At 35.6% G+C, this 20,568-nt stretch overlaps 1 protein-coding gene across 1 annotated transcript in view; it reads left to right on the top strand.

Annotated features, from left to right (window-relative positions):
• The window catches only part of DNAH9 (dynein axonemal heavy chain 9), a gene marked incomplete at its 5' end in the record, with an annotated part of 234,306 nt that overhangs the window by 8,171 nt on the left and 205,567 nt on the right, over positions 1-20,568 (top strand). Inside the window, 12 exons of the mRNA XM_081938079.1 lie at positions 2,454-2,650; positions 2,946-3,104; positions 3,405-3,535; positions 8,257-8,468; positions 10,189-10,422; positions 14,105-14,272; positions 14,419-14,535; positions 14,830-14,977; positions 15,956-16,070; positions 17,065-17,133; positions 18,702-18,828; positions 19,937-20,192. Of these exons, the coding sequence (XP_081794205.1) occupies positions 2,454-2,650; positions 2,946-3,104; positions 3,405-3,535; positions 8,257-8,468; positions 10,189-10,422; positions 14,105-14,272; positions 14,419-14,535; positions 14,830-14,977; positions 15,956-16,070; positions 17,065-17,133; positions 18,702-18,828; positions 19,937-20,192 (1,933 nt within the window). The remainder of the gene's footprint in view (positions 1-2,453; positions 2,651-2,945; positions 3,105-3,404; positions 3,536-8,256; positions 8,469-10,188; positions 10,423-14,104; positions 14,273-14,418; positions 14,536-14,829; positions 14,978-15,955; positions 16,071-17,064; positions 17,134-18,701; positions 18,829-19,936; positions 20,193-20,568) is intronic.

Here is a 20,568-nt window from a genome sequence, read left to right as displayed (position 1 = left end):
AACTGCTAACCTTTTTAAATAACACATGCTATTTCTATAAACATTAATCAATGAGATTGGATGATAATTAGTGCACTTGATGTGATCTTTACTTGGTTTTGGTATAACTGTAATATAAACCTGATTAACTACCGATGATAAAATTCATTTATCAAACATCTCTTCATGCACTTGAGAAAGTATTGGTACCAAAAGGTCTATAAATATTTTATAGCACTCAATAGGGAACCCATCTAATCCTGGTGTTTTACCACTTGCCATTTCATTATTTAGTCTCTACTTCAGATAATGAAGCAAATAAAAGTTCTTTTTGTGATTTAGCAAAAATGTGATAGATTTTTTTAAAAAACAAAAGTCTTCTATATCTTCATTTGATACATTTTCTGGATTAATTCAGATGTTAAAAAAATTGACATTCATAGCACTGAACTTTTACATATATTATCTCATTTACTATGATAATGGAATCATTATGCTGTTCCTTTTTAAAGGGTTAGGCTAGATCTTACCAGATGTTTCACCATTTCCCCAGTATCTCGGTCATAAAATTCTGTTGGTTGTAATATCATTGTATTTAGTTCATATTTCTTTATCTGCATTTCTTTGTACAAACTGTAGATGGGGCTCTAACCATCTGTGCCCATAAATATTTCAATTAATTTTTCAAATTATTTCCCCTTCTATTTTTAATCTTATTTTTTTTATGATGCATAAGCAATAATTTTAACTTGAATATGTGCCTTATATGCTTCCCATTCAAAAATGCATGTTTCTGAATTCAAATCAAAATATTTTAAGTTCTTTACCTGCATTTGTTGTACAAATTCTTTATCATTCAATAAGGCAACATTAAAATTCCAACTTCTTAATATCTTAACCAGTTCCTGAAATGCAAATTCAAAGTAATTGCATTATGATCAGATATATAATAAAGATCTATATAACACTCTTGAATTTGAATTTGAATAATATAAGATCTATAATATTAAAAATGGTCAAGCCTAAAAATGTTCTCAAGCACACCTATATAGAATGTGTATTTTCTTTTGGTTGGATACATCAAATGCTAGGGGTTTAGTAAATTCAGTTCTCCTGTATAAATCTTAATTGTTTTTCTCACTAATGTTTTTTTTGCCAGTGTAACTCCATCAAAGTTCATGATCCAATATTTCACTGAAATCTTTTTCTATTATCACTTTATCATAAATACATATATTCAAATGCTGAAAACATTCATAAAACGTAACAGGAAAATGCAAATTTGATTCATAAACATTAGCCATTTTTGGTATCTGCTGTTGTAGCACATAAAATTAAATAATGTTAATTTACAACAGCTTGTACATCAATTGGAAATCCTTTACAAATTAAAATGGCCATGCCTTTAGCTTTAGTTGAAGTATCTGTGAGATAAACTCTCCCATCCAATCCATCATTAATAAAATGTATCCTCTTCCATTAAATCAGTTTTCTATAGATAAGCAAAATCTGCCCTTAATGATTATAAATAAGCTAAGTTTATATTTTGTTATTTTGGTAACACAACCATTTTATATTAAGACTAAGTCCATTTTATTTTGACCCATTATTAATACTAACACCAATTGATTTTAGGGCATATACCATTTGAGAAATGATCAATAATAATATTTTCTATATTTAAATATTTAATGTATTTTCTAGCATTGCTCATAGATGTAAAGTCTTCATAAAGATTGAATTTAGCATTCAGGCACCACTCCATAGGTATATGTGTGGAATCTATATTTAAAAGAGAAAAGAAGATAATTATGTGCATAAAAGATAAATGAACAAGCAAAGAAATTTTTAAAAAACCCCTGAAAAGTGTAAATAAGTAAAAAAAAAAAAATCAAACAACTTGAAGACTTGCCAAAAGGGATGGTTCGGTGATTTCATTTCTCTTTTTCTACTGAAAATTACAAGACAGTTTCAAACATTACTAGTTAAAAAAAATGTATAGTTGGCAGTAGGCCCAGACTCTGTAACCAAAATATAAGCAAAAAAAGGGTGCAGGAAAATAATTTCAAATGTAGAGTCTTTTAAAAGGACATTTTTTTAAACCTCAGAACTGAAGCCAAACTCAAATTCTCTTGATCTCTTGAGGATCTCCCAGACATATTTGGTTTGAATTTCTACATTTTTCATCCAAGGTGGTCAAAGAGGAATGCCTAGTTTCTTGGGGTTAAAAGATGAATGACTTTTTAAAAATACAATGTTTCGTGGAGATTATTTGCTTGTAGCTATTTCCATATGTCTGTTCTGATTGGAAACTCAGAAAGGCCTAGTGCAGAAAGCTCTCACAAGTCTATAAAATGATTTTTTGGTTCTTTTGCTAGATGTAAGAAAATCAGGAAACTAGAAGATTTGATACAATGTTTTCTGTTGCTTCTCTTATATCAGCTTCATAATGGGGTGTATTTGAATGCTTCCAGGTAATGATGCCTCTCTTGGTGAACCAGAGAAACCATCACAATTGGCCTAATGTAGTATCCCAAGATATCATTAATCATGTCTGTTGTCTGAAAAGGAGTGTTTTTGTGATGGTTGGCCAAATTAGAGGAAAAACATTGCTATCTCTTCCTATTGAGCCTGAGAGGGAGAGATACATTAACTCTGACAATGAGAAAAAGTAAGTTGCAATGCTTTAATTATTGGTTCAAGTGGTCATTTTCAAGATACTGCATGAATTGAAAGCTTTTCATGTTCGGCTTTAAGTTATAAATGTTGAATGAGTAGGAACAAGCACAGAAATGCAAACATATTGGGCCAATAATATGAGCCAGTAATAATACATTGTTTTGTGACAAATGTCCAGTTATTACATTAAAAGAGGGAAATTATGTTTTTGCCTTATATTTGGTTTCTAGAGAACCATTTTCAAAAGAGAAATAAAGCTGATCAGTTGACACTTTTGTGTTTTGCAGTGCTGAACTGGTAGATAAGTCTATTATTCATGCAATTGAGTCTTCTGTTATTGAATGGACCCACCAGATCCAGAACGTTCTTAAGAGACAGTCTTCAGAACTGCTTTTGCAAGGCAAAGATCCCCATCCAAAGGTGGAGTTGGATTTTTGGAAAAATAGGTACTATATATATTACTAAAGTCATTATATAATGAAACCTAAATGGAGTAGGAAGAGCTAGGGCTTTTGTGGTTGCCAGTTGGCAGGACCAGGTCATTTGCTGTAGCTTCTAACTCAACTGGAGGAAAAAGCTGAGAAGTAGAAGCATCCATTTACAAAAGAAAAACTTAGTTGTACAGTTGTACTTTCTGGCTGACACAAAGAATAAAATTTCTCTGTTAAGTACATTTGTTTTAGGAAGATTATAAGCCTGTTTGCTGCAAGAGAGCATGCTCATATCTTCTTCATTATGTGTTACAGATATGAGGATTTACAGTGTATTTATAGCCAACTAAAGGCTAGAAGAATTTTAACTATGTTAGAGCTACTAGACAAGGTGCAAAGCACTTACTTTCCAGCATTCAAATCCATCTTCAGTGATGTCGAAGCAGGTAAGGCTGTGAAATTTTGGATTAGTGTGATTTAAAAAGGTTATTATTGTAATTACTTGAATACTCTATACATAACAGTCAACTTCTACAAAAGTTATAAGATTTACGTCTTTTCTTGTATAAAACACTATCACAAAATTCTTGTTTCGTGATTTCTAGAGATAGTGATGCATGGCATTAAATCTCAATTAATGAAAATCGTGACTTTTTGGACAATTCCACATTTGGAATTTTTTTAGAAAAATCATGCACTTCATCACAAAATTATTGTGTGGATATATGTTGACAAAACTATTGGCTGCAATCAATCAATTTATTTACTGTTTTGACCGCTAGTTGTAACAAAAATGTATAGTCAATTTTAAAACATATCAGAGACAAATTTGTGTGGCTAAAATATAACTAACTTTTGGGAAAAAAATGAATACAGAAGCTTGTTTTATACAGTTGCATGTAATTAATGAAAAATCGGTGGGAAAAAAAATCACTTGCTATCAAGAAGAACATCACATCACTTTTATCAGTTTATAGCTAAAACGGCGTTTGAGTTAATCCCCAGAATTGAGTAAAGCAGATTGTCCATAAAGCAAATACTCTTACTTCTGATTCTAAAACTTCTGAAAACACTTAAGTGCAAATTAAAATAGTCCTAAGGTGTTTCTCTGTAATGATTGAGGTACAAAAAAGAACGAAGCATGATTGTTTTTACTCCTGTAACTGTTATTAATTCCATAACACAAGTTTAGATTGGTGGATTTTATCTTATTAAACTGGCTACTAAATCTAGTCCAGTTGTTCTTTAGGATGACAATGTCGATGATGCGTCTGTCTTCATCATAATGCAAGTGGGTTTGAGGTGGAGTCTTTTAGCCCATATAATGGAGAGAAGAAACTCAGATTAAATAGTCTTAACATAAAAGTAGTCTTAACTCAAAACCTATTCAGCAGCATTCATTCATTATAAAAGTAATACTTCAATCTAAACAGTACCACCCACCAGTGGATGTTAAAAAATAATGGCAATAATAATTTAGGTACAACAGGTTATATATATTTTTTGCTTATGTCTGTGTCAGAACATGCTGTCATTTTGGAACATTGAATCCCATAGATCTGTGACTACTTATCGATTTATTTAGTCCTCTAACAAAAATATTCTTATGAATTTACTGTGCCAACAAACATTTTCACATTAAACTGAAAACATCTTATCTTGGTGTTGAGCTTTATTTCACTGAGATCCATACTGTTTAATGATATAGCTCATAGCTGTATAAAGGTGCATTGATAGAAATGGGTAAGGAAATTGAGATCAGATTGTAACCTACTGAAAACCCAAGACATTCTCAGTACAGCCAAAATATGGACAGCAACATTTTATTAATTGTCTGTGTATGATATATTGATGAAAATGTCATGCACAAGAAGAAAAATTTGCAAAAAATCTTATAGTTGGTAGAAAAGGAGAATCAATTTTACTGCATAAAAAACCTACTTTAAAAAGCCCTGTATTTTATTGACAAATATTATTGTTTGTACATCTGATGGAACACCAGTTATGGCAGGAAGACATGGCGGATATATGTGATTTTTGAAGAAGGAAGTTCTAGAGGTTTTTCTAATATTCATTGTATAATTCTCAGATAACGTCTTGTCAGTGTTAAAGTCCAAGTTTACACAATTCATTAGATATCACAGTGCATGCAATAAATTAAGATTATGACCAATTCCAAGAATGAGCAGTTGTTTCAACATGTTTATTGACATAACAATGAATGGTTTGTTTGTTTGTTTGCTTGTTTGTTGTTGCATGTGGATGATTAATGTCTTTCTAAAGAAAATTGTGTGACTTTTGAGTGGAACTTTAATTAGATCTCTCTGAATTTTCAAGTAAGCTAATGATCCTTATTGATTTTGAGAATGTTACCTCTACGTTTATTGAGAAATTAGCTCTATTTGCACAATATAGCTTGCCAAAAGCATTCTACAAATTTTGGAGAAATTTTAAGAACCTTTATATTTTCTGAGAGTTAACATAATGACTTCATACAGTGAGTTAACAAACTGAATACTGATGTGTGGATGATGAATCATTTCAAAGAAATAGTAAGTATAGTGTAGATACTTTATGTCAGAATGATATGGTAGATTATACCATGATAATGAATATAAAATCAATGTTAAACAACACAGAAAATTGCAGAATAGAGAAGATGCGCTCAGTATATTCATAATTGTAGAGCAAATGTTAATCAATACTAATGCTATAGATTCCCCAATTTTCTATCAAGTTGAATTAGGTTTCAATGCAGACAATCATTTTCCCATAAAAGAAGCAAATTGTTTGGATATAATAGAAAAACAAGCTCTTTATCTGACCATATCAATTAAATCCTGAAACTTAGATAGAAGACACTAAGACAATATTGCATTACGAATGAAACAAAAATAAGTAACATGTTAATAAAATGAGATAATTTTATGGGTATACTTTTATGAATAATGAATACATTTTATTTGAATGAAAATTGATGTTCCATTTATATTTGAGTTAAAAGTTAAAAAAAGATTCCCGGTAATAGTATTAAAATCTAAAAAAATAATGACAATAAAAATATATAAGTAAGTAGGCAGTAAAATCATTGCAAACGTAAAAAATATTGAAAAACTGGTCACTGAAAGGTTGACGATTATTGCTGTGTAATACATCAAAGTATTTAAGTATCTGGGAATTACTTTTTAATCCTCTTTGCCTGGAGGAAATAATTAAAAGCTAAAGGTTGGTTAATACAATTCTGTATTTCATAGATAGTAGAGGCCCACTGCCCTAATTGCTGTTAAAATCAAAATGATTAGCCCTCATTTGTCCTTAGAAACACCTTGAAATATGGAAGCAGTCTGAATTTTTAAGATTTAGAAATCGGGAGAATACTTTGGGAATGGGCTGAGTGAAAAACCATTCATTCATCCTATGTGTGCCTTCTCTCTGGTGAGTTTTAATAGTTTGTCATCTAAACTAGTAGAAGAGAGAATGGAATGAGCTGCCCCCGGAGCTTCGCATAATCCCTGACCTCCGGTTCTTCCGACGCGCCCTAAAAAGTTAGCTTTTCCAGCAAGCCAGCCTGGCCTGTTAATTTTATCTAATTTTTTAAATGTTATTGTCATATTAATTGGGTTTGTTTTTTGGGATATTTATCTAATTTCCTTTTAACTTTTGTGATATGTGTTTTTTAATGTTGTACGCTGCCCTGAGTCCTTTCGGAGAAGGGCGACATATAAATCCAATAAAACAAACAAACAAACAAACAATATCCTAACGCAAGCATAATTATGCCCACAACAATGGGGAATACTGAATCTGCATTTTTTATTGCACTGCCTGTGTTATATCGTTTGGCAGTAGGGCTTAATAACCCTTTTGCTGTTAAATTGTTCTGGCTGGTCTATTGTGGAGAAAATTCATCTTCTTTTGGCTATGCCTATATAGACGTATCTAATGAAGTAGCTAAGTTTTGTGTAATTGCCTTTCTAATAGGGGAACAATGGTAATACTCTAAATATTGAATAAGTGTATATGTTTATCATATTGATGTCAAGAACACAATACATAAAGAATACATAGTCTATTTATACCCATGTGAACTTTGACTTCTAATTCTTCCTTTTCCTGGTTTATGTTCCCATAATTTGCTCCCTGGTATGTGTATTCTTCTTTAATGGCTAATCTTTGACCTTAAATCAGTAAGGCTGATTTAAAATGTTTTTTTTTAAAAAAAATCCAGGCAGCTGTGATGCTTAAAAGTGACTCTCTGGTCTCCTACATTAAGCCTAGAAGTAGTCAGTAGAATAAAAATGATAATAGGTAGGGTGGAAGCAAATGTTTGATTTCATTCTTGTCTATTGATATAATTTGTAAATGAAATAATAATAAAAGGAACAAGTATCATCTGTTGCAATGGTGGGATTCAAATAATTCAACAACCGGTTCTCTGCCCTAATTATTTCTTCCAACAACCAGTTCACCAAACTGCTCAGAAAGTTCACAACCGGTTCTCCCGAAGTGGTGCGAACTGGCTGAATCCCACCACTGATCTGTTGGCAACTGTTATGTATTTATGATGGTTACAGTGTCCAAGTCATGTGATCACCTTTTGCAAACCTCTGACGAGCAAAGTCAACGGGGGAGCCAGATTCATTTAGTAACTATATTACTAACTGCAGTGATTGACTTAACAGATGTGGCACACAAGGTAGTAAAATGGGGAAAATGCATTTAACAACTGTCTTGCTTAGCAACAAAGATTTGGAGCTTAATTGTGGTTGTAAGTTGAGTACTACCTGTCTAGTACCATTCACCTGTAAAAAAAAAACTTCTTTGAGGAACTGCCAAATCCTATAAGATACTTATCTTATCTGCAGGAAATTGAGTTATATGTTGTTACTTTTGGGTGATGTATTTTCTTTGCCTTTCTTTTTCTCTGCAATTTTAAGAAGAGATCCCATTAATTTTAATATCTCATGTTATCTGACTGCATGCAACATAAAGCCAAGATAAATTTGTTGGCCCTCTAATTCATAATATGAATACTTGGGGATAAATCCCTTTGAATATAAAATGATTTATTTCCAAAGAATTTTATTTTTATATTGTCTTCTAAGAAACACACAAAGATTAGTATTTCTTCTTTAAAAACTGTGTTCTTTGTTTTCAAAAATCGCAGCTTTGATTGAAGCCCAGGATATAAATATGCACCTAAAGCCTCTCCAGCGCCCACTGGAAGAAATAGAAAATGTGGAATTTAATGAGGTGAAACCATTATTAAATTGCATGCTTCACATAGTATGCTTAATATGGGGCACTTCAAAATATTACTGTGCACCTGCTAGGATAATTGTGCTTCTTCAAGAAATCTGCAATCTTCTTATTCAGCAGGTAAGACGTGAAGCAGTTCCTGTTTGTTTGTTTGTTTGTTTGTTTGTGATATTTAGAAACCATCCATCTCCCTCACGGGGCAACTCTGGACAGTGTACAAGTAAGACATAAAAACATAAAAGCTGTATATAAATATTACATTAGGAGGCAATTCAAACAAAAGTAGAATAATTAAATTAAAAATTAAAAAGGAGGGCCAGGCCTTCAACTACCAACTAGTCCCATGACAGCATGTTGTTCTTCACGCCTCAAGCAAAATGACATAGCCAAGTTTTTAGACATTTTTGAAAGGCCAGGAAGTGGGGGATACCTCATCTCTGGAAGGAGGTCTTCCAGAGGGTGGAGACCAGGGGAGGGTTCCTCAACCGGTTAGTACTGGTTTGTTGCGTGTGTGCTTTGCGCCTGTGCATTTGACTAAAAAGTGCTCTGTGCATGTGAAGAACCATGCCAGCAATGGCAGACGACACCAGAGAACCGGTTCGGGGGCGTGTCAGGCCTGGGTTGTTGACGGTTCTGCAACCCAGGCCTGACTTCCACTACCGGTTCGGCTGAATGGGGCCGAACCAGCAGCAACCCACCCCTGGTGGAGACAATGGCAGAGAAAGGTCTCCTCCTGGAATCACAGGATCCACAACGCACCTTTCCTGCCTGACCAGGTGCGATGGGCTGATATAATAGGGCAAAGATAGTTCCACAATTAACCTGGCCTCATGCCATGTAGGGCTTTAAAGGTCATAAGCAACACCTTGAGTTGGACCCAGAAGCAAACCAATACCCAATACAGCTCATGTACTAGAGATGTTACATATGTTGTCCTTGAGACACCCAGGATTGCTTGCGCAGCCATTTTATTTATCAGATGAAACTTCTAGATACTTTTCAAGAGTAGTGCCATGTAAAGCATAGTGCAGTAGTCCAGACAAGAGATGGTCAGGGCATGAGTGTCCAACGGAAAAGGGCATATCCAGGAAAGGGCATAGCTAGTGCACAACCAAAGTTGTTCAAAGGCCCTCCTAGCTATGACTGCCACTTTCTTTGAGCAGGAACTGTGAGCCCCATATTATGTACCAGGTCTGTGAGACATGAGACGTTCTTCAGAAACTTTTCAAGATAAAAATTATTTTGCCAGCACATCTGAAATAGTTGATTCTTGCCACTTGTCATATCAAAAAGAGTTGCAAGACTTAAAGTTTGGCTACCTATTCAGCCCCGGAAATCAATGGTGGGTGCATCTCTCACTGTTGCAATTGCATTGCAAAGAGATTCTTAGCATCTCACCTTCGCAACATTGATGGCATAATTATGATTCACTAAATAGGACAGTTTAAGAATGTGGGATGCTGCTAGCGGGAAGCTGTTATTTTGCATTCAGTATCCTTCATTCTTGGAATTTCACATGAACATGCCTCATTCTCTTTTTCCACTGTTGTTTTAATTTCTTTTCTTATCAAACATAAAATCAATCAAAAGGGAGGAAATGGAACACATATGCAATATCTTTTAGTTAGTAGATAAGGAGCTTACTTATGCATTTGTTGTTATACCCCTAACATCTATGTCCAAATCTACTGAACTTCCACTTTGCTAATTATCAAATCGATGTCAGTTCAAAACTGAGTGGCCAATTTAAGAGTCAAAGAAAAGCAGCGCATCTTTTGCCATGATTGTTCCATGTAAAACTTACAAATATTTAATTTGTTTCTCTATTCTGCCCAACCAGGCCAAGAATTTTCTCAGTCCAGAAGATCTACTTAAAGGAGAAACAGAAGAAAGTCTGAATAAAGTTCAGAAAGCTTTTAATGTTTTTGACTACTTTAAACAAATTTTTGAAGAAAGAAGAGAACATCTTAACAATTATTTTCAGCCAGGACAAGAAGTAAAGCAATGGGATTTTCCTCCTGTAATGGTTTTTGCACAACTGAATAACTTCCTAGAGAGGCTTCATGTAGTACATGTAAGTACTTTGCTATGAAAAATAGAACAAAGAATTATCTATACAAAAGCCATGTATTTTGTTTCCTGCAATCAATTTCTCACATTTTTCTTGATCCTTTGCTTTAATGGCTAAAACTGTGGATTTAGAGCCTTTTCACAATTGTGTCTGACTATGGAACAATCGTGATGGCCCGGCTGTCTGTTGATTATTTAGACGGGCTCAGTGATGCTCCCTCCCATGAGGTCTTTGAGTATGACCTTCAGGACTATTCTGGTTTGAGCAGCAGGGAAGTTCAAACCAGAATTCCTCCTTATAGTTATCATGTCTCCAAACTGAAATCAGATTTAGAAACATGGCTTTAAAAGAAGGATAAGCACAACTAAGACTTGATTGGGAAAGTTTACATGGTGAAGGATGAGAGTGTATGTTGATTCTCCAATGTTTCACTCTGCAGCCCCTCTTTTGCACTGGTGACTTGTTGCTTAGATACTTTTTGAATATGCATTTAACCCTCTTCTGAAAATTAATTTTGTGTTCAACAGGAGTTGGACTAATAGAAGTCAGCTCCATGGTGAAGCACAGAAAGATTGCTGGCTTGTTTCTGGCTTTATCAGGCTGCTGCTGCGTCTCCTTTACTGGTCAACTGTCCATTGGGTGTCAGGCCTGCAGCTGGTTCCTTTTGGGATCTTTGGCCTGCCACACTAATAGTCTATTCTGCTATGCTGTTTCATTAGTGGGGAATTGCAGGGAGAGGATAGTAAGGAGTAGAATGTGATGTTTTCAAAATAAAATTCCTTTCTAGAATCCAGGGTCATCCTTTGTCTCTACACCTCTGCAACTGACCGGAACTGGATGGGTGTGGAAGATTGGACCATGTGATGGGCTTGCGGGTGTGGGGGCAGGATCTTGAACTTTCAACTGGGTGGGGAAAACCGGGAAGCTTTCGGATTTGGGTTTTCCCAGGTGTGCCAACATGAGTCTCTTAATAAATTGAAACTTTGAATAATACTTTGCCTTGGACTCTGATTTAATTTTGGATGTTATTTGGAACTCTGACAGTGGGTTCTTTTTGAATGCATCAAAATACCATAAGTTTTGATAGATCCTTAAAACAAGGTACATTTTTTCCTGGAGTCATATAGTAATTGCACAACCCCAAGAGAATATGCAATGGAGACAAGGAGATGCTAACGTAGTGTGAGATGCTTTTGAGTAGGTGTGGGTTATTTCCACCATTTCTCCCTGATTCACTGGTTATAGGGAAGTGAAAGGGAGCCACTTCCAAAAGTTATCTGGACAGTCTTCAGACATGGTTTACTCCTTGTTGCCTTGGTAACAGAGCTTGCATATCTCCATCAAGGTCATCATTAATTATAACACCAACTATTGGTGCCAGCCCCATTTCTGAAAAAAAGCTTCATCTAGAATATTTTGGTCTCTTTTCTTAAAGTACTAACTCAAAAACAAAAATACAAAGTAACATTCATTGGAAGTTGCAGAATTTTGTATAGCTCTTTAATTATCCTTGCGAAGAATTCATCTGGGATTCATCTATTCATCTATTTCTTTTAAAAATTATGATACTATTTTCTAATAATAATTTTACTAATTTTTATTGCTAGGCAGTAAACTATTGTGTTTGTGCACCTGCTGATATAGTAAAATGGATACAAGTAGAGGAAGAATTTATGTTCGGTGATAGTACATGTTTCATGACAGCACCCATTTACAAAACAGTGTGCTAATCTGCTTTGGGTGTTAAAAACTTATGAGTAATTGGCTGAGCAATTTTGGCCTGGGAGGCGTTGCATTTGATAGCCTGGATGGTAAAAAAATGTGGCAATGGTAGCCTGATTCTATAAGGGGAATGCAAAAAAAAAAGTCTTATAATATTGTTGTAAAACAGGGGGGTCAAACTCAAGGACCGGGGCCACAGGGTGCTTAGATCTGGCCCACGGGACCACCCTGGAAACAGCAAAGGAGTGGCCCATGGTGCCTCTGCCAGTGAAAACGGAGCTTGGGAGGGCTGCATGTGGCCCTCCTAAGCTCCATTTTTGCTGGCAGAGGGTTGCAGGAGGCAGTCACCACCAAAAATGGAGCTTGGGAGCCTGTTTTCTCTGGCAGATCAGCTGGGCCACCAGAGGTGTCCCCAACACGAGTGACAGTGAGCTGGCCACGCCCACCCTGGCCACACCCACTCCAGGCCCCCAGGTCAAACACTACCCTGATGCAGCCCTCAATGAAATCGAGTCTGACACCCCTGTTGTAAAACATACTTTATGTTTTTCTGATACTATGGCATTTGTACAGTATTGACTAAAAATTCTTAGTACTCTAATGTTTAAATACTGAAATACCATTAAAAATACAAAAAAGAAGGTATTGTATCAGTATTAATGAAGATTTAAAATGTCAGTGTTGATAGGCATTAGATTATTTAGCTTTGTATGCAGAATCAAATATAACATTAAAAAAAAACTACAGCAAATTATATCACAGTACTTTTCCAGTAAGGGTTTCTGCTTAATATAAGGTCTCCACCATATTCTTACTTATTAGAATGTAAGAGTGTTTTTAATTGGTTGTATACTACTTTGCAAGCTTCCCAAGCTTGAAGTTTAGCTTATTGGCCCTTATCTAGTCCATTACAGATCTAGGCACTTCTATTACCTTTTCTGATCCAGATGGAAAGAAACAAAGTTTCTTGATTGTTATTCAAAATTCTAGATGATAAGGTAGAAAGAACACTGTGGGGTTTTAAAGAGAACAATATTTCCCCAACTGGTGCCTTTTAGATCAACATATTAAAAGCTCCATTATGTGAAAATACCCTTTGTAAGCATAATACAATAAATATGCTTAATGCATAGATTTTAGCCTGCAGAGTCAACATTGCTAGTGCTACTTAGGATTAGTCTGTAATACTTATGTTTATGTAGTACTTTATATTTAGTACTTATGTTTAGTCATTGAGTCCCAATACGATGCCCCTGTAGGAAGTTTTTATAATGAATTCTTACCTCTTGGCAAAATCTGCCCAATAAAGTGAAATAACATATCTACTATTATATCAAACTATTAGAGGCAGAGGAAACAAACAATAAAACGGATAAAAATCCATATTTAGAGTTGGACCTGCCTGTTTTATTCTGAGAAAATTTGACCTTGTTAGCAGCGTTGTAGTGTAGTTGTAAAATATTTGTGCCATTTATTTATTATAATTTTTATGTTTATATTGTATTTGTTTCCAGCAGAGACAGCATCCTATGGAAAGTGGGGAGAGCCATTAAAGAGAAAGGCAACAAATTAGAGGATTTCTGTTCCATATATTTTTGTTTTGATGTGTGAAATGGCTCATGGTTACAGAAGATGTTCCTTTTGAAAAGACTTATAATAAGATCCAGTAGTAATTTTTTTTTTAAATGTCCTGGATCAACATGGTTGTGTATTAGCACTGACAGCAATAGGACCTATGACTTAATGCTGTCTTCCTCTCAAAGAGTCTGTCTATAAATTGATAAATACAAATTATCTTGATCAGAAAACTATGTGTTACATTGGGGATAAGAAATAAATTATCTGAAAAACGTTTTGGGTTTTTTAAATTTTTGGCTGGATAATCGGTATGTAATATTGTCCATAAGTCCAAAAGCCGGCCTAAATATCAAAGATATAAACTATGAATTGTTGATTTCTGTAGGATCTTCTGATGACAGTTCTGGACATAGAGAAACTGGAGAAGCTGGAATTTAGTGGCATAAAAGGCAAAGCTCTGAGTCAACAAGTCCTGAGTATGCATGAAGAATTCCAGGAAATGTATAAAGTATTTTCAGAACAGACGTATGACTGTCTGGATGTGGCTAATACGGTGGGTGATTTTGGACTCTGCGAGAGTAGAAGCTCTGTACCTTTGCTAAAGACGGCTTTAGGGATCAAACACAAAGTAAAACGTGTTGAAAATCCTGCTCAATCCGAAATGGCTTCATTCATAAAATATTTATTTGGTTCCTTTAGGAGTTTGAGAATGATGTGTGTGACTTTAAGAGCAAAATGGAAGATATTGATCGGCGGTTGGGAACTCTCTTTGGCCAAGCCTTTGATGACGCTGCTAGTGTGGAGCATGCATTCAAGGTTTGCAATTTGTTATACTGAGCTACTGCAGAACATAGGAAATGTGTCCTAGTTATTTTTAAATAACAACAAATGCTCATTATGTCGAGGTACTAGTTTATGGATTTTTATATTTCAATAGATGCATACTTAATATTGGTTTAATGTTGGCTACAACATTGAAATAATTACAATTGTATGCATTTTCACAGCTAGTTCATTTAGGAAAATATGTGAGCAATGATAAGGATTCTTGTTTGTAAATGATGATTACAGAGCACATTCAGTTTCTTTTCCTTTTTTTCTGTGTGATAGCTGATAGACATTTTTGGAAGCCTCCTGGATCGGCCAATGATAGCAGCAGAAGCCTATGATAAATATAATCTTCTCATCACAATGTTTGACAAAGACCTTGATGATGCTAAATTGATCTACCTGAAATGTATTGAGGAGACAGACATAGGTACATGTTTAAAAAGTCTTAATATTTAATACTCATTTAACAGGAAGTATTAATATGAGCAGTTTCATTTTTTAAAATTGCCGTAAGGATCAATTATCTTACCTAATTGTCATTATAGGTAATTTTCTTTTTTAGATTAAAGATGTAATAAACAGCTATGCAAAGTGAAGATGGTGTAAAAATAACAATATACTATGTATTATCCCAATAGGGATGCAGTGGCTCAGTAGCTAAAACGCTGAGCTTGTCGATCAGAAAGGTTGGCAGTTCGGCGGTTCAAATTCCTAGCGCCGCATAACGGAGTGAGCTCCCATTACTTGTCCAACCTACCAGTTTGAAAGCATGTAAAAATGCAAGTAGAAAAATAGGAACCACCTTTGGTGGGAAGGTAAAAGCGTTGGGCATTTAGTCATGCCAGCCACATGACCAGCACTGTTTTTGGACAGCGCTGGCTCTTCGGCTTTGAAACCGAGATGAGCACCACTCCCTAGAGTCAGGAACAACTAGCACATACTAGAACCTTTACCTTTTTACGTATTAACCCAATATCGGGTTATTCAACTGGGCTTCATTTAATGTTCATTCCCAGTTTTATTTTGCTTTAGGAGTAAGGGCTCCTGGTTGTTGTTGTTATTTAATTGTAGATTGCTAGAGAAGTATAGAGTTGAATATCAGTGTGATCAGTTGGAATTCACTTTTGGTGGGAAAAATACCTTTTCAGGGGTTATAATATCAGGGGTTTTTAATGACTTCAGTTGACAATTAACAGTTTTTGGAAAACTGATCCTTGCAATGAGCTGGATGGTGTCAGGGAATGTGTCTATGTCCCGTATTTAACCAGGGACAGCATTTTCCCTGACCGAGATTTTTGTTGGAAGTTAGGATTCTTTTTGGTATTTTAGCAATCTACATTATTAATATTAAGCCTACTTAGAATGTTGGTGTGTTTTGAGTTTCAGACTGAATTTTGTTTCTCAGGGTATCCACCAGTGCATAAGAATATGCCTTTGGTGGCTGGAGGGGTTCAGTGGGCTCAGGAACTAAAACACAGGATCAATATCCCATTTAGTAATTTCAGACACCTCAGTTATTGGTGAGTATCTTTTCTCCAAAGAAAAATATTTATTTCATCAGATTTTCTGCATCAGTGTTCTGCATGAATGTTGAAACTGAAAAAATAAAGACATTACTTGTCATTACAAAATAAGCTTGAAAAAGGGCTTTTGGCTTAGTCTACAATTTTATTCTTTCCAACTTGGAAAATGATTATCTAAAAGATTTGAGACTTGGTCCAGCTGTCTATCTTTCAGTAGGCTAACTTCCCCCTCCCCCAACAAAACAGAACAGGAACAATGTTGGTATGTCTAGAGAAGCCAACAACACCAAACATTATTAAAAATGTGCTGGAGTCTCCTATGGTTATGTGACCCAGAATGGGATGGCTGGAAAGAATTCTTTATGGCTTCTCTCCTTTGTTCTAATCTGATTTATGTAATCCTAGTGAGACCTCACAGGATTTTGTCAGGCATTTGTGGCTCGTGGATTGTTGATAAAATCAAATAGCTGATGAAGATCCCACCTCTATATTAGAGCATTGAACATTTTTCTCTCTATTTTTGTCATATCTTTTGAAAAAAGATATAAGAAAAACTATTACATATATACATATACATATCACTGTTATATAATTGGGAGTCGTTTTTTATGAAATGGATAAATACATAAATAAAGTTATTTCAGATTGGTTCATATTCTTTAGTACCAGAAAGGAAAGATAGGACAACTGAAGACTATTATGTATGGTAGATCTCTGTAGGCTAAACTACTGTGTAATGTAATCATTGATATGAATGAACATGAAAAAGGAACAAATTCTTTGGAAGAGCAAGCCATGATTAATATCATATATAACTCAGTTCTCGGGCAGAAAAATGCTTCATAGGAAATGTGTGAGCATTTGACTGCATATGTTCCCAATAGATCACATCTACATGTAAACATTATCTACAAAGTTATTTAAAATATTGACCAGCACATAATTTCCGTCAAATTATCAAGTCATAATGTTTGATGCATTTTGTTTATAGTTCTTTGGATTCTACGGAAGGCAAAAAAGTGGTGCAAAAGTATGAAGATTTGATCCAGTTATTAGAAAGGTAAATGTGTTTCATTAGAGCATATTGTAAGAATAGATTTGCCTTTGCTAAATTATTTTTATTGGTTTGGTGCAATATGTAGCTAATAGGGTTTTGGGGGTTAATTTTATCCATTTTTTTGTTGCTTAATTAACTAAATTCAGTGTTTTAGAAATGTTTTGTATACAATGTGAATGGTAATGGGGTCCTTTGGGAAAAATAAATAAAATCACTGATGTTGCTGCTAGTAATGAAACGTCTGCAAACAAACACGCTCAGAGATCACAAAGGACCCCTCATTTCAACCCTGAGTTACAAATATTGTCTTTTATTAATAAATAGCAACCTAGCAATAGCAATGAGCAATGAGCCGTGGTGGTGTAGGTGGTGGTGGTGGTTAGAATTCAGTACTGCAGGCTACTTCTGCTGATTGCCAGCTGCCAGTAGTTTGGCAATTTGATTCTCATAGGATCAAGGTTGACTCAGCCTTCTATCCTTCCGAGGTCAGTAAAATGAGGACCCAGATTGATGGGGGCAATATGCTGACAGTATAAAACTGCTTAGAGAGGGTTGTAAAGCACTGTGAAGTGGTATATAAGTCTAAGTGCTCTTGCTATGTAGAATAGAATAGAGCTGGAAGGGACCTTGGAGGTCTTCTAGTCCAGTCCTCTGCTGAAGCAGGAGTCCCTATACCATTTTTGACAAGTGGCCGTCCAGTCTCTTCTTAAAAACCTCCAGTGTTGAAGTACCCACAACTTCTGAAGGCAAGCTGTTTTACTGCTTAATTATTCTCACTGTTAGGAAGTTTCTCCTTAATTCCAGGTTGCATCTCACCTTGATTAGTTTCCCTCCATTGTTTCTTGTCCTGCCCTCTGGTGCTTTGGAAGATAGGTTGACCCCCTCCTCTTTGTGGCAGCCCCTCAAATACTAGAATACTGCTGTCATGTTACTTCTAGTACTTCTTTTCTCTAGACTAGCCAAACCCAACATTCTTCATAGGTTTTAGTCTCCAGGCCTTTAATCATCTTAGTTGCTTTACTCTGTACTTTTTCCAAAGTTTCAGCCTCGTTTATGTTGTGTGGTGACCAAATTTGGATGCAGTATTCCAAGCGTGGCCTTACTAAGGCTTTATAAAGCGATACTAATACTTCATGTAATTTTGATTCTATGCCTTTTTTTATACAACCAAGGATTGTATTAGCTTTTTTGTCTGCTGCTGCACGCTGTTGGCTTATGTTTAAGTGATCATCCACTAGGACTCCAAGACCCCTCTCACTGTTACTGTTTTTGAGCCAGGTTTCTTGTGATTCAGTTTGCAAATTGGATGATGTTTGTATGTTGTAAGTGAAAAACAGCTGAAAGTTGATTGAGCAGCAACCTTGAAATCTTCTAGGAGCAGTGGTTATGTGTAGAAATGACTTTGTAGGAAGGAGCCAAGTAGTTTTCTGGATAGAAGGGACAGAGGGGCAAGAACTTCCCCTACAATTTTTCACTTCAGTTTTGCTTGCAACATAGCCAGGAAATCTCTTCCAATAACATTGTTGACAGCGTATAGACAGTGTTGATATGATTGCTTGGTCTTCTGGCAGATATCAAGAGAAGCTGTATGAAGAATGGTTCCAGACTGTCTCTGTGAAAGCTCAGTATAATCTCACTCAACCACTTATCCAACGAGATCCAGAGAGTAAACTGATTACTGTCAATTTTGACCCTCAGGTAAGATGAAAAAATATTGATCTTCTGCAAGACTTCTCCTTCCTCTTTTTGACAGAAACAAGTGACGTTTTGCAAAGTGAGGAATTTTCTAAGTGAGAAGTGGAGCCAAGAATCTCTGCTACTGGTCAAGGAGATGGAGAATTTGTTGTTGTTAGTTGCAAAGTCGTGTCTGACTCATCGCGACCCCATGGACAACGTTCCTCCACGCCTTCCTGTCTTCTACCATCCCCCAGAGTCCATTTAAGCTCACGCCTACTGCTTCAGTGACTCCATCCAGCCACTTCATTCTCTGTCATCCCTGTCTTCTTTTGCCCTCAATCTTTCCCAGCATTCGGCTCTTCTCCAGTGAGTCCTTCCTTCTCATTAGGTGGCCAAAGTATTTGAGTTTCCTCTTCAGGATCTGGCCTTCTAAAGAGCAGTCAGGGTAGATAGAGAATTACATGGCTAAAAAAAATATCTGATAGAATAGCAGCATCTTGAGATCTGATGATTTGCACCATGCCATTCAGTGGAGCTCGAATGTACTGTAGTTCACATATCCCAAATTAAACATTTTATCCAATAAAAAAGTATGCTGAATTAAAACAAAAGCCCAGCATAATTTTCTGCCTGTGGTCACAGATCACTCATACGCATGTAAGTATCGCCAAATAGAAAGAGAAAGAAGACAACTGTGTTTAAACCCAGTTTAAACCCATTATGCCCAGTTGATATTCAGAACTCCACTTCAATGGCGTTTCTGTTAACCACCATAAGGTTAACTGATAAACCTTCATGAATTTGATTATAAAAGCAATGCTCCCCATATTTCCTAGTAATTTATATAAACATTTGTGAAATTAAAACTGGAATTGCTGTATGTAGAAACACTTGTGGTTGGATTTTAGAAATATCCTATATTGGTGGGATGACAATCCTAGTTAATATTTTTGAGTTGAAAAGGAAACTTTCTCCCTGTATTCCTATTTGGTTATTAAGAAAGTTCTATAATTGAATCTCTAAATAGATATATATAGAGAGGAGAGAAGAACTACAACTTTTTAATAGGAAAAAAAAGGATACCAGTGAAAAGGTTTCAAAGGTTTTATTTTATTTTGTGATTTTCTAGCTGGTGTCCATTCTAAGAGAAGTGAGCTACCTTGGAGAAGATCAGATTGGGAAGATCCCAGAAACAGTAGCAGAATTATATTATTCTAGGGACTCCTTCAGGCAATTAGTGGCCAACTTGGATTTAATGGTTACTTGGTACAACAAAACATTGTGCACTGTCCTGGAGGTAGAATATCCACTCATCGAAAGTCAGCTGCATGAAATTGATATTCAGCTGAAAGAAGCAGAAGAAACATTAAATTGGAAAACAAAAGGTAAGTACTGCTTGTAGAATCACATGTGGTAGGAATGAAGCGATTTCCGATCTTTCATCCAAGCTGGGTCTTCTCAGAAAGCTCTCCTTACTCACCGTTTCTCCTCGGTTGATGAATGTGGACATTACCAAACTGAGTGAAAAAATACTTGTGTTCTTTTTTTTCCTGGTGTCATCTATGCACTGCAGTCATCTGGTATCTACAGTGCTGTGTCCAATTCAATCCAGTATAAAAGGTGAATTTAGCTTGAATATTGGGGGCATTTATTTTCCACTTTTAATAGTCAGGGAACACGACTCTTTGGCATTTGAAAAGAACCCAAGAGCATAGAAAGAGAAGAAATAATGAAGAGATATCTGGAGGATGGGAAGTCATG

The sequence above is a fragment of the Natrix helvetica genome, assembly GCF_964273705.1.
Source record: "Natrix helvetica genome assembly, chromosome: 1".
Taxonomy (NCBI): Eukaryota; Metazoa; Chordata; class Lepidosauria; order Squamata; family Natricidae; genus Natrix; species Natrix helvetica.
This window is presented reverse-complemented; position numbering and strand designations above follow the sequence as displayed.